General features: G+C 50.6%; 1 protein-coding gene across 1 annotated transcript in view; it reads left to right on the top strand.

Moving 5' to 3' along the window:
* The window catches only part of MEI1 (meiotic double-stranded break formation protein 1), an 87,371-nt gene extending 75,620 nt beyond the window's left edge, over window positions 1–11,751 (top strand). Inside the window, exons 28-34 of the mRNA XM_075552624.1 lie at window positions 656–737; window positions 906–1,081; window positions 8,941–9,022; window positions 9,397–9,503; window positions 10,356–10,487; window positions 10,679–10,791; window positions 11,592–11,751. Of these exons, the coding sequence (XP_075408739.1) occupies window positions 656–737; window positions 906–1,081; window positions 8,941–9,022; window positions 9,397–9,503; window positions 10,356–10,487; window positions 10,679–10,791; window positions 11,592–11,637 (738 nt within the window). The 3' untranslated portion in view covers window positions 11,638–11,751. The remainder of the gene's footprint in view (window positions 1–655; window positions 738–905; window positions 1,082–8,940; window positions 9,023–9,396; window positions 9,504–10,355; window positions 10,488–10,678; window positions 10,792–11,591) is intronic.
* Window positions 11,752–12,058: the final 307 nt, after the last annotated feature.

Consider the following 12,058-nt stretch of genomic DNA (forward strand, 5'->3'; position numbering starts at 1 on the left):
CCAGGCCCTGCCACCAGTGTGGCCTGCCCTCTGCCACATCCACCAGTGCGGCTGCTGCCATCTGTTCATGCTTCTCTTCTGCCTGGACCTGGCCTGCTACCTGGTTGTGAAACCTGTCCATCAGCCCCTCCGCAGCCTTCTTGTCTGCCGTTCCCAGCCTCCTGCCCTGTCCTCTGACCAAGTGTTGGCGCTTCTTCTGGCCAAGTGCACTCTTCTCGTCTCCAAACCTTTTTCACCAATTGCTTTTTCTGTCTAGCATCTACCACTTCTTACCAGACAACCTGGAATTTGAAGGAACTGCTTTGAGCTAGCCCTGAGAAGGGTCCGAGCTGTGTCCCACCTCAGGCAGATTGTGTTCTAGGGAAGGAGCAGACTCAGTTCTGTCCCTGATGACTGGTATCTGGACATGGCTCTCTTAAGAGTGGGAGCAGGTGACATTGACCCCATTCTATAGATGAAGTAAGTACAGCAGACTGAGCAAGGTGGCAAGTGGTAGAGCCAGCCTGACCCCAGGTTCCAGCTTCATTCCCCTTTTCACACTCTTGTGAGGTCTGGGGGACTCTAGTGTGACCTGGGGCAGTGGGCCTGGAGGGGAGGTTGGGGGAGTAGGAGCTATTGAGCAAGTTGTATGTATCTTCTACCTTCACCCTGCTAGGTTCACCAGACCCTGTCTGTGGAGCTGGACCAGGTATTGGCAGTCCTCAGCTTTCCCGGGAAACAAGCTGCATTGCTCTCAGGTGTGGATCTGAGGGTGGGGTGGGGTGCAATGCTCCAGCAGCAGGAGGGAAGCTCCATGTAGCTCACCTGGGGTCACCCTATAATAATCCCCATTGCCTTGCTTCCTGGGACAGAGCTGGGTAGTGAGGTGGGGGGAGACAGCGATGTAAGGAGCCTCCTGCTTTCAGCTGCCGTGGCTCGCTTTCTACGCACTGCCCTTCAGCAGAGCTTCTCCTCGACCCTGGTGGCCCTGGTGCCCTCAGGGACCCGGCCCCCGTCAGCCCCTGAGGACATGGTGCTGGCACCACTGGGCACATCACAAGTGCTGTCTCTGCTCATTGGACTGCAGAACCTGCTAGTGCAGGTAAGACTCCACCTGGGTGGGACCCCGCCAGTGGGGTCACGTCTCTGGACAGCAGCAGGAAGTGTGATCCCCACCTCAGTAAGAATCTGGGGTACTATGGGGCCTGGAGGGTCGATTGATGGTCACCTTGTAAGTTAGAGGGGCAGGAAGCATCACAAATCGGCTCAGCACTTTGAAGGTCAGGGGTCAGTACATGCTCCGGGCATAGCTGGCTCCCAGAAGGTCCATGTCACCAGACCCCCTCCATCTCTTAGTTATGCTTTCCTCTGTGTCAGCTGTCTGCTTGGGCAAGGTCTCCCATGGGTTGGTTAGGTGACCGCCAGCAGCACCAGCCTACAGCCTTGTGTGAGAAGAGAGTTTCCCTTTCCCATTACTCCCCAGAATTGGCCTTTAGCTCAGCTCCAGTCATGTGCCAGTCACGATGACCAGGGGCGCGGGATGTTCTGATTGGTCAGGCCTGGGTCAGTACTTACTCCTGAGCCTGGGGCGTGTGGTCAGCGAGCCCAAACTCACATGGTCCCGGAGCGCTCCAGGGAGGATTCCCCCAAGGAAAAGTGTTACTAGCAGAAGGAGAAATGGATGTCAGATGAGCAAAAGCAAGAGCTGGCCTCCCCAGAGGGTTGTGGTTTACAGCTTAGAGGAGTTTGGGAGAAGGTTGTTCATGGCACCACCACACACTGAGCCTCCACTTCATGGCTGGACCTGTGCAGGGTGCCTTCTCTAGGGGTTAATGGCCTGGTAGGGGCCACAGCGTGCAGATAGGACGTGCTAACACACTAAGATTGAGCCAGGCTGTGCTGTGGAGGTACAAATAGTTAAATGTGCTCAGCTACTGGCCAGATAGATTGTAGGTTGAGTCTACCCGGAGGCACTTGGAAGAAAAGCTTGGCAGCCTACAGGCTAAACATGAGCTACATTACAAACTGCCAGGAATTTGTAGGAACAGATGGATATGGTTCTTATTTAGTCTTATGTTAGCCAAGAGGAGCCCTGGTGGTGTAGTTATGCATTGCTCTGTGACCCGAAAGGTCAACAGTTGGAAACCACTAGCCACTCCTCAGGAGAAAGATTGGACTTTCTAATCCTATAAAGAGTTAAAATCTTGGAAACTCACAGGGAAGTTCTACCCTATTCTAGGGTCATTATGAGTCAGCACCAGCTCAATGGCAGTGAGGTGAGGTTTTTTTCCCCATTGTTTTGGGGTTTTTTTCAGTCAAGGGAGAAAGCAGCAGCTTTTTTTTACTCCTGTAAAGTTTCATCTTGGAAACTACAGGAGCAGTCTACTCTGTCTCACAGGGTTGTGAGGAGTTGGAATCAGTTCGCTAACAGTGAGGTTTTAGTGTAAGAAAAGGCTCCAAGCCTTAGCAATGATTCAACAGCTGCACATACAGCCAGTGAAGGTGATTGTAATGAAGAATTTGTTGTGCGTAGGAGCTGATTCAATCCTTTCAACATTACATAATATTAAAGGGCAAGGGAAAGTTGTCTGTTGCTTATTTATAACCCAGGATTTCCTGCCTGTACTTCAGGAGAGCACAGTTCTACTGTAACACGCACGGGCCCTGTGAATTGGAGCAGCTGGTCAGCTGCTCAGAGATCACTTATGACCTTGCTCTGGGAAGATCCCTGGTTGCCAGACACGGGGAAGTGGACACGAGGATGGACCTGAGAAGGCTTCCTGGGGGGAGGGACTTGTCCCCGTCCTCAGTGCCAGGACCGTCCAGGGTAGGCTTGGCCTTGACCACAGCACCCTCTTGTTCCCTGAAGTGGCACGGGCCCTCTCGCTGGCCACATAGCCTGATTTCTACCCTTGTTCCTAGGACCCACTGCTCTTTCAGGGAGCTCATTGCTTATTATTTTCAAATAAGACTTGGTCACTGCAGGGTGATCTGGGCCCCAGACATTTATGCTATATGAGCTAGACACGGACCGTGTTTGTCTCACAGTTGTGGTCTAAGCTGAAGGTAGGGTTTGGTAAGGCTAGATGAGGGGTGGGGAGGTGAGCACTGAGCACTGGAGGGCTCAGGGTCCCGGCTTGAGTAGGCTCCAGAGGTGCATGGGTGGGATCAGGCAGCCAACTGGAGACATTATGCTCAAAGGCTGGCCCACTCTGGGCCTGCACACAGGTTTCAGGATACCATCGGGAAATTCAGAGAGACAGAGAAACCCCAGGAGTGGCTCTATGATGGGCCCAAGGCTGCCAAGTCCTGACTTGCCAGCACATTTCTACCAAGGCTCTGTGTTCTTTGTGGTCTGACTGATGACATTCTTTCTCCCCCTGCTGTACTCTGCAGTGCCCATTGTCAGGCGGCGAGCCTTCGGGGCAGAGGAGTCTTGGGGTCTCTGTAGTGGTTCAGAGCCAGCTGAGAAGTCAGATGAGCACCCACACCGCAGCGCTCAGGGGAAACCCCAGAGTAGCACACGGCTGGGAAGTTTTCCAAACATAGAGCAAAGAGGAAGAATTTGCCATGAGCATTCACACACTCACCATGGGAACAGATTCCAGCACTCATGTTCTACTCTACTTGCTGTGTCACATTTGTCATGTGAGCTTTAACCCACCCTCCCTGTCGTGGTTCCCTGGTGCTGCTGTAACAAAGACCACACTTAGCAAGCAGAAAGGGATTTTCTTCCCGGATAGGGACTAGAAGTTCGGCTCTAGAGCGCAGCTCTGGGGGAAGACGGTCTCTCTGTGTCAACTCTGGGGAGAAGGCGCTTGTCTCTCTTAGGCTTCTTTTTCTTGGCGACCTTCACTGTGGCATCGAGCTCCCCCATGTGTTCTTCTGTGTGCCCAGTCTGCTCCTTCTTATCTCAGAAAGCACACTACACTCAGCACATGCTTGGTAAAGTGGGGAGACAGCAACAAAGAGGAAGACTCAAGGAGACAAACTGACAGTGGCCGCACCCATGGGCGCGGACATGGGCACAATTGTGAAGATAATGCAGTGTTTCGTTCTGTTGGGTATAAGTAAGGTCACTATGGGTCAGAACCGAATCAGCAGTACCTGACCACCACCACCACCACGCACACTAGCTCATTATCAAAACAAAGAAATCCCATTCCCAAAATGGATTTATAACTGCAGGTCTAGGAGTTAGGATTGACAGCATCTACTTTCAGGATGGCACAGTTCAATCCCTAACGCTCCCCTAGGCCAGACTTGACGGGGGGAAATCGTGCCTACATTTTGGCCCTTAGCCAGGCAATCAAAATCTCAAGTGCCAGGAGGGCACAGTAGGTGTTAAACTAGTCTCTCCACTGTGAGATAATTCTCTCCCCAATGAGGAAATGTGAGCGGTGGGAGGAAGGAAAATGTTCTAATGTTTCTGAATAGAGCTGTCTTATGTGTTTTGTCATTGAGAGCTGAGCCGGGGAGGAATGGCAGGGAATGCCATCCTGTAGCAGAAAGCTGGCTGGGCACAGGTTCAGCATTCAGTGTGGTAGAATGAATAAGATCCCACAGCGACCCAGACACTCACGCACCAGAAGGGAGACACCAATGAATACAAAAATAGCAATTTATGCCAACGTGATATTATTGAATCATGGAAGGCTCCACAGGAGAGGTAGCATTTGAACAACGAAAGCCCTGGACAACAAATGCTTTCTTCCGGCCTCTAGCCTAAGGAACAGGAAAACCATGAGGCCGTGAGCGGCTAAGCTGTTCACCCAGCAGCTGGGTGTCTCCCAGGGCCCTGCACTCACTGCTGCCTTTGGCAGTTCCCATCAGCAGGCCCCGAGAAGGAGGACCAACTGGAGGAGCTTTTGAATGCCCCATGTAGAAGCTACCAGGCCCACAATGGTTAGAGGAGAGTGGTGGTGAGCAGCCTGACTCAGTCTCATGGCCACTGCCCTGTTAAGGGCCCATCGGATGGGCAGGAGCTTTGCTCCTTTCTCTCACCGTCACATTCCCCAGTTCCTTAGCCTTCTGTTTGCAGCCACAGAGCCCGCTGTCTCTGCCCCCAAAGGTGTGTAGGGCGAGTCTACCTGCCTCCTACCCTGCTCCTGGTTTGCTGGGTAAAAATAGCTATTCACCCATTCATTCAGACAATTAACGAGAACTGATCTCACCAATTCCAGTTTATTCACTCGCCACCTTTATGTCATTGGATCCATATGCAGTTCTGTCTTCCACAAACTGATAACCATCTTCCAGTTAAAAGCGCCCCTTGGTTCAGACAGCTGGAGAGAGGGTGGCACACCCAGAAGCTTGTTGCTGCTGCTCTTAGGTGCTACTAAGTCAGGTCCACCAGCTAGCAACCCTGTGTCCAACGGAACACACGCTGCCTGTCCTGCACCACTCCACATCGTTGTTGCAGCTGCTGGGTCAATCCATTGTGTCGGGTCTTCCTTTTTTCACCGACTCTACTTTCTAAGCGTGATGGCCTTTTCCAGGGACTAGCCTCTCCTTGGAAAGCATACTATTGAAAATGCACAGTGGTCCCCAATCAGGTCCAGAACTGCTCTCCAGTGACTCAATTTTCAGTCAAACACTAGATCTCTCAGGGGAACAGTAACAGGGTCGAGGTATGCACACGTTTGAATAATCAACACTTAAGAGCAAAAGGGCAGAGTTTACCCGAGGTCAACATTCAGAGGGTTAGGGAAGAATGAGGAATGGACAGAGGAAATGCTGGGAGGAAGTGGGATAGGTGATGTTACAAAGGGGGGATAGAAGGCATTGCGATGGAACAAAATGTGTATGAATTGTTGCTTCGCTGCCTTCACCATCCAAACCTTCTTGCCCCCAGAGATTTAGAGTTGATCCCCTCATGGTGTTTCTCAAACACCCAAGAGAGTTGAGTCCTTCTCTCGTAGAAGAAGAAGAGAGCGGCTGGTGGCTGATGTTTTAGGATATTTTTATTATTTGAAATAGCATTCGAATGTACTTCCAAGTTCAGCAGCAGACTTATCCTGCAACTTTCACACAAATCCTCTTGCAGGTAAACGTGGAAACTAAACCTGGTTCAGACTTCCCTGAATTCTAGCCCCTCAGGACCTGTTTTAAATTTTTCAATGAAACAGTGTCTGCAGGAAAAAACAACAAAGCAATGATGCTGAATTGGTTGAGCTGGTTGAGTTTTTCCATCTCGGGATTTTTTTTTTAAAGCTTTTAACCATCTATGGAAATATTTAAATGTTATAGAAAAACCAAATATGCAATATAATAAGAGGAGAGGGGAGTTGGAAAAAATCATTTTTAAAAGAATAAAATATGTATAAAGTGTTGAATGTAAAACTAATCTGCCACCTCTGTAAACCTTCATTGAACTCAATAAAAGTTTTCTTCAAGTGCACATAAAAAGTTAAAAAGCACAGTGGTAGAGAGCAGCAGGAGGAAAGTGCACAGGGCCGTGTTTTATGTGTCAGCTAAGGCACTCTGTGAGGAGCTGTGGCAGGGCTTAGATCAGATGGTGTTTCTACATGTTCTGTCTCAGCCAACACAGATGGGTGGGAAGGGAAAGCCTGGAGGCCAGACACCGATGAGGAAGAGGTGACTGCAGTGTTTCCAGTAAACAACATGGAGACCAATTTGTACCCTCAGAAGGCTACAATAAAAAAGAGGGTTCCAAGAGTCCAGGACATGGGTGTGAAGAAGTCCAACCCCTCAAACTGCTAAGAATGTAAAATGATGTACATACTGCCTTGTTGCCCCAGCGATTCTGCTCCTACGTCCCTACCCGAGAGAAGTGTTCACACAAGCTGGGCCACAAATATTGACAGCAGCATTATAATAGCCCCAGATGGTGAGAACCTACATGTCCACCAGCACATGATCCTATAAAAAATGTGATAAAACGGAATAAATCCAGCCATCCAAAGGAATGTACTGATGCTCCATGGTTGGGCCTTGAGAATATTAAGCTAGCCAAAAGCAGCATTAACAAAGACAACATATCGTGTGCCTCCATTGATATTAAATATCCAGACTAGCCAAATAGACAGGTTAGAGAGAGAGTGTGACTGCTCTTGGGTGTGAAGATTCTTTCTGGGCTGATGAAAGTATTCAGAAAAAAAGAAAAAAAAAGAAAGTATTCAGAAATTAAATGGTGGAGAAGTTTGCACCAAAACCACAGAGCCAGACGTGCCCCAAGGACAGCAGAACTGCCCCATGAGGCCACCCATTGTCGTCACAGAAGCAGACCTTCCTTCCCTCAGAGCAGCTGGTGAGTTTCACTCTTGTTGCCCTCTCTCAGGGATGACAGAACAGCCTCCGTCATTTGCCCAGGGTCACATCCCTGGTAAGTGGCCACGCTTGCCTCATTCTCTTCACTGCCTTACAAAGAATTCCAAAGAGTAGCATTGTTTGTTGGTCTGGCTTTACAATTAAAAAATCGTATTTGTCAGCTAGTGAGTTTGCCTCACTGGTATTGCAGTTTGCAGCTTTGTTTCTTGGGTTTTTAAAAATCATTTTATTGGGGGCTCATACCACTCTTATCACAGTCCACACATCCATCCATGGTGTCAAGCACATTTATGCATGTGTTGCCATCATCATTCTCAAAACATTTTCTTTCGACTTGGGCCCTTGATGTCAGCTCATTTTCTCCCCTCCCTCCCCTACCTTCCTTCCCTTATAAATCCTTGATAATTTATCAATTATTACTTTTTAATATCTTATACTGATCGGTGTCTTGCTTCAACTACTTTTCTGTTGTTTGTCCCTCTGGGCGGGGATTATATGTAGATCCTTGCCATCTGTTCCCCCTTTCTCTCCTCCCCTCCCCTTACCCGCCTGGTATCACCACTCTCATTATTGGTCCTGAGGGGTTTATCTATCCTAGATTCCCTGTGTTTCCAGCTCTTTTCTGTACCAGTGTACATCCGCTGGTCTAGCCAGATTTATAAGGTAGAATTGGTGTCATAATGGGGGGGGGAAGCATTAAAGAAACAGGGGGAAATTGTATGTTTCAACAGTGCTATACTGAACCCTGACTGGCTCAACTCTTCCTTGTGACCCTTCTGTAAGGGGGTGTCCAATTGTCCACAGTTGGCCTTTGGGTCTCCACTCTGCACTCCCCCTCATTCACATTGATAGAGTTTTTGTTCTGGGTGTTTGATGCCTGATACCTCATCCCATTGATACCTCATGATCACACAGTCTGGTGTGCTTCTTCCATGTGGGCTTTGTTGCTTCTCAGCTAGATGGCCACTTGTTTCTCTTCAAGCCTTTAAGACCCCAGATGCTATATCTTTTGATAGCCGGGCACCATCAGCTTTCTTCACCACATTTGCTTATGTACCCATTTTGTCTTTAATGATCGTGTCAGGGAAGGTGAGCATCACAGAGTGCAAGGTTATTAGAACAAAGTGTTTTTGCATTGAGGGAGTACTTGAGTAGAGGCCCAATGCTGCCTTAATACTTAACATATAAGTATATGCACATAGATCTATTTCCTTATCATTATATATATTTACATATGTACATGCCTATGTTTAGACCTTTATAAATGTCCTTTGTCTTTTAGTTCTTCCCTCTAAGAAACATTCCTTGATTACCTAAAAAACCACCTCACGGACATCAAGTTGATTCTGATTCATAGCCACACTTCAGGGCAGAGTAGGACTGCTTCTTTGGGTTTCTGAGGCTATAAATCTTTATGGGAGTAGAAAGCTTCATTTGTCTCCCTCAGAACAGCTGGTTGTGGTAAGATACCCAATGAGTAACTCCCTATGCCACCATAGAAAGCTTACTGAGAGGGCTCCTTGAGAAAGCCTCATGCAGAGCCACAATTCCAAATCTGAAATTCCAAATACTTCTTAACAGGCAGCTCATTTATTTATTTATTTATTTTGGCTGAGTTGGCACCCAGACCCACTGGGAGCCACCCCTGATCTGACCGTGTGTGTTCTACAGAAAGACCCTCTGCTGTCTCAGGCCTGTGTCGGCTGCCTGGAGGCCTTGCTGGACTACTTGCACACCCGGAGCCCGAAAATTGGTAGAGACCATCCCTATTCTCTGCTCTTCCAATGGGGGGTTTGGGGAGCCAAAAAACCCCATCACTGCCCTGCCCCAGAATCCCGTCCCCTGTTCACAACACTGCTGGGGCGCTGTCATGGTCATTTTAAAGATGGCCACACTGAGGCTCAGTGAGGTCATGGGATGTGTCCAATCACAGTCACAGAGCTCCAGTCACAGTGGCTGGGCCATTCCTCGTACAGTTGTGGGGTGAACAGAGGGAGCCAGCCAGCAGTAATGGCTGATAAAGCAGGGCGAGAGGAGCCTCCTGGGGTCAGCATGTGCCCTCCTCTCCAGTGGTGTGGCCAGGCTTGTGGCAGCGGACTAACCCCTGGGGTCTTGGTGTTTTTGTAGCCCTCCACGTGACCTCCCAGCCCTGGAACCGGTTCCTGCTGTCCATCCTCTTGGATTCAGGGGAGAATTCCTTCCTCAGACCAGAGGTCTTGAGGCTCATGACTCTGGTATGTATAGGAAGGCCCTGAGAAGGCAGGTACACCTGTACCTTAGTGAGTCTTGTCTTCCGTGAAGGCAAGTGAGCTGGGCACCCCTTGCACACATACACACATCAAGAGGTCTACTCCAAGAACTCCCAGAAATGTCCACACATGTAGGACTCCAAGACACCCTCAAACAGGTCCTCTTGTTCACTCATAAATATTACCAGGCCCTACCTGTCCTGTGCCGGGCCCTTGGAGACATCCAGGAATCAAGCACTTTCTGCTGTTACAGATCACTCAACCTGCAGGAGACAGCAAGTCAGCCAACAGTCAGTGATGGAAGGAAGATACATCTATTGTCTAGTGCACAGGGCCCAGAGAGTGAACTATAAAGCCAGAATGAGTGACAGAGAAGCAGGCAGCAGAGTGGACACACACCGAAAGGGTCCTTGCATCTGCCTAAGGTAGGCGGAGCTGTAAGAATGTCACAGGCACTTAGCTCCTGCAGTGAAGGTGCCTTTAAACCAGGCAGAGGAAGGGCTCTAGTGGTGAGACCAGCAGGTACAAGAGCCCCAGGGGTCCTTGGCCCTAAACAATTAATGCTGGTCCTGCTTGTCACATACAATGGGTAGGGGGAGTGCATGGTGGGGATGCAGGAGGCAAGGCAAGGGACCATCAGGAGCCAGCTGTGCAGGCCTCCACTCAGTAGTCCACACACCCTACCCTCATCCCTGCCATGCATTCTTTGAAGGATGGGGCCCTTGTGGGCTTGGGTTAGGTTCCCTGCCCAGTGTAATCATGGCAGGATCCAGAAACCATCTGTGGGTGAGAGCAGTGCCCGCCACGACCTCACTGGCAAGCTTCTTTCCCGACCAGTTCGTGCGGTTCCAGAGCAGCTCTGTCCTGTCCGGTGAAGAGGTGGTGCATGTTCTGCAAGCCGCAGCTTCGGCCAACATGTCCACACTCTCGAGGACTGCCCTTCAGGCTCTGCGTGGCTTCTTCTTGCAGGTGGGTGGATGGGGCCAAGGAACTCCATGAGACCAGCCCTCTGGACAGAGTGAACACTCTGGTCATCACAGCCAGAGGTGGGGAGCGGGGGCCACTGGGAGTACAGGAAGCTGGAGTTGATGGTGGCAATTCTGTGGACTTGGGTGGGGTGGGCACCGAGCAGGCCTGACTCCCAACTTCTCATCAATCAGGTCCAGCGCATGGGCCTCCTGGCCGATCCCACTGTAGCCCAGAGCCTGCAGGCATCCCTGGAGGGTCTTTCGTCTCAGGCCCCCCAGGCCCAGCCACTCCCGCAAGACATGCTGTATCCTTTCTTGCATTGGGCAGGATTACTCGGGCCCTGGAAAGCCATGGCATCATGAGGGCTCAAGCCCCAGCTCTTAGGAGAGCTTCAGGACAGGTGGGGTCTACAACCTTGAGTCCAAGGAGAAAGCCTGGTGTTAATCAAACTTCCCTGAGAGCAGGCAGGCCCATGGCCTGCACCTGAGCTTCCAGCAGCCCTAGCAGCTGATAATGGCAGGGCAGGTGCAGTGCCTTCCTCCCAGGAGCGTTTGAGGAGTGAGTACGTGTAAAGCAAGTAGCACAGTGCCTGGCCCTGCTTGTGTGCTATGTATGTTTGCTACTGTGATGCCCACCCTCTTTCCTAGAGGGGAAACTAAGGCTCAGATTGAATGAGGCACCCAGGGCACCCAACTGGTATGTGGCAGCATCAGGATCTGACCAATTGTCTGTCTCCAGAGTCACATATAACACCTGGAAGGAGCTCAGCTATCCCTGCAGGCTTTGGAGAGAATCACCCACGCCCAGTTAAACCCACATGTGGGGAGGCTGGCTTGTCCCTGGGAAAGCCACATCTGAGGGGTGACAGTGGTGTCCAGAGACACTGCTGGGAATTGGGGGGGGGAGAGTGTTTCCTTCCCACCCCAACACTGCCTGCTTGGCTTTCATCACCGTCATCCAGTAGCCCCCCAGCTTCTAGAATCCATTCACTACTCAGAAGTACTTCTCTTCCTGGATGACCTCGCTTGCCCTTTTGGGTTCTGGAAATGTGGGGCCTCCAAGTTGGTCCTTCCTCTCTGTTCTCCTTTCATGCTTTGCTGCCAGCTGCCTGGGAGGGGTGGCCGTATCCCTGTCCCACATCAGAGACTGAGCCTTAGGCCTTCAAGGTGCTGAAGCAGAGCTCTGAGGCCTGGAGACTGTGACAGGGCACAATTGTCTGATGAATGGACCACGACAGCTGCAGCCAAGCACTTGTTCAACTGAAATCAGGAAATACAGATTCCCTCGTGGGCCTGCGTGGGCTCTCTGAAACATCTCACTTGAGTCTGGTGTCTGCTGTGCTTGTGCGCTGGCCCGCTGGACAGTGACTGGCTGGGGGGAGGGCAGAGGTTTGTTTGAATACCTGAAAAGCAACGGAGTGGCAATTCCCTCAGACCCTGGCACACCAGCCATCATCCCCAGGGTTGGGAGGGCAGAGAGCCCCTTGGGAACTGGGACCCCTGGGCTCTCAGAGGCACTTTATCTGGGGCCTCACCTTATGTGGAGGTGGTGGTGTTAGGTGTCATCAGGTT

Source organism: Tenrec ecaudatus, chromosome 6, assembly GCF_050624435.1.
Source record: "Tenrec ecaudatus isolate mTenEca1 chromosome 6, mTenEca1.hap1, whole genome shotgun sequence".
In the NCBI taxonomy this organism is placed as follows: domain Eukaryota; kingdom Metazoa; phylum Chordata; class Mammalia; order Afrosoricida; family Tenrecidae; genus Tenrec; species Tenrec ecaudatus.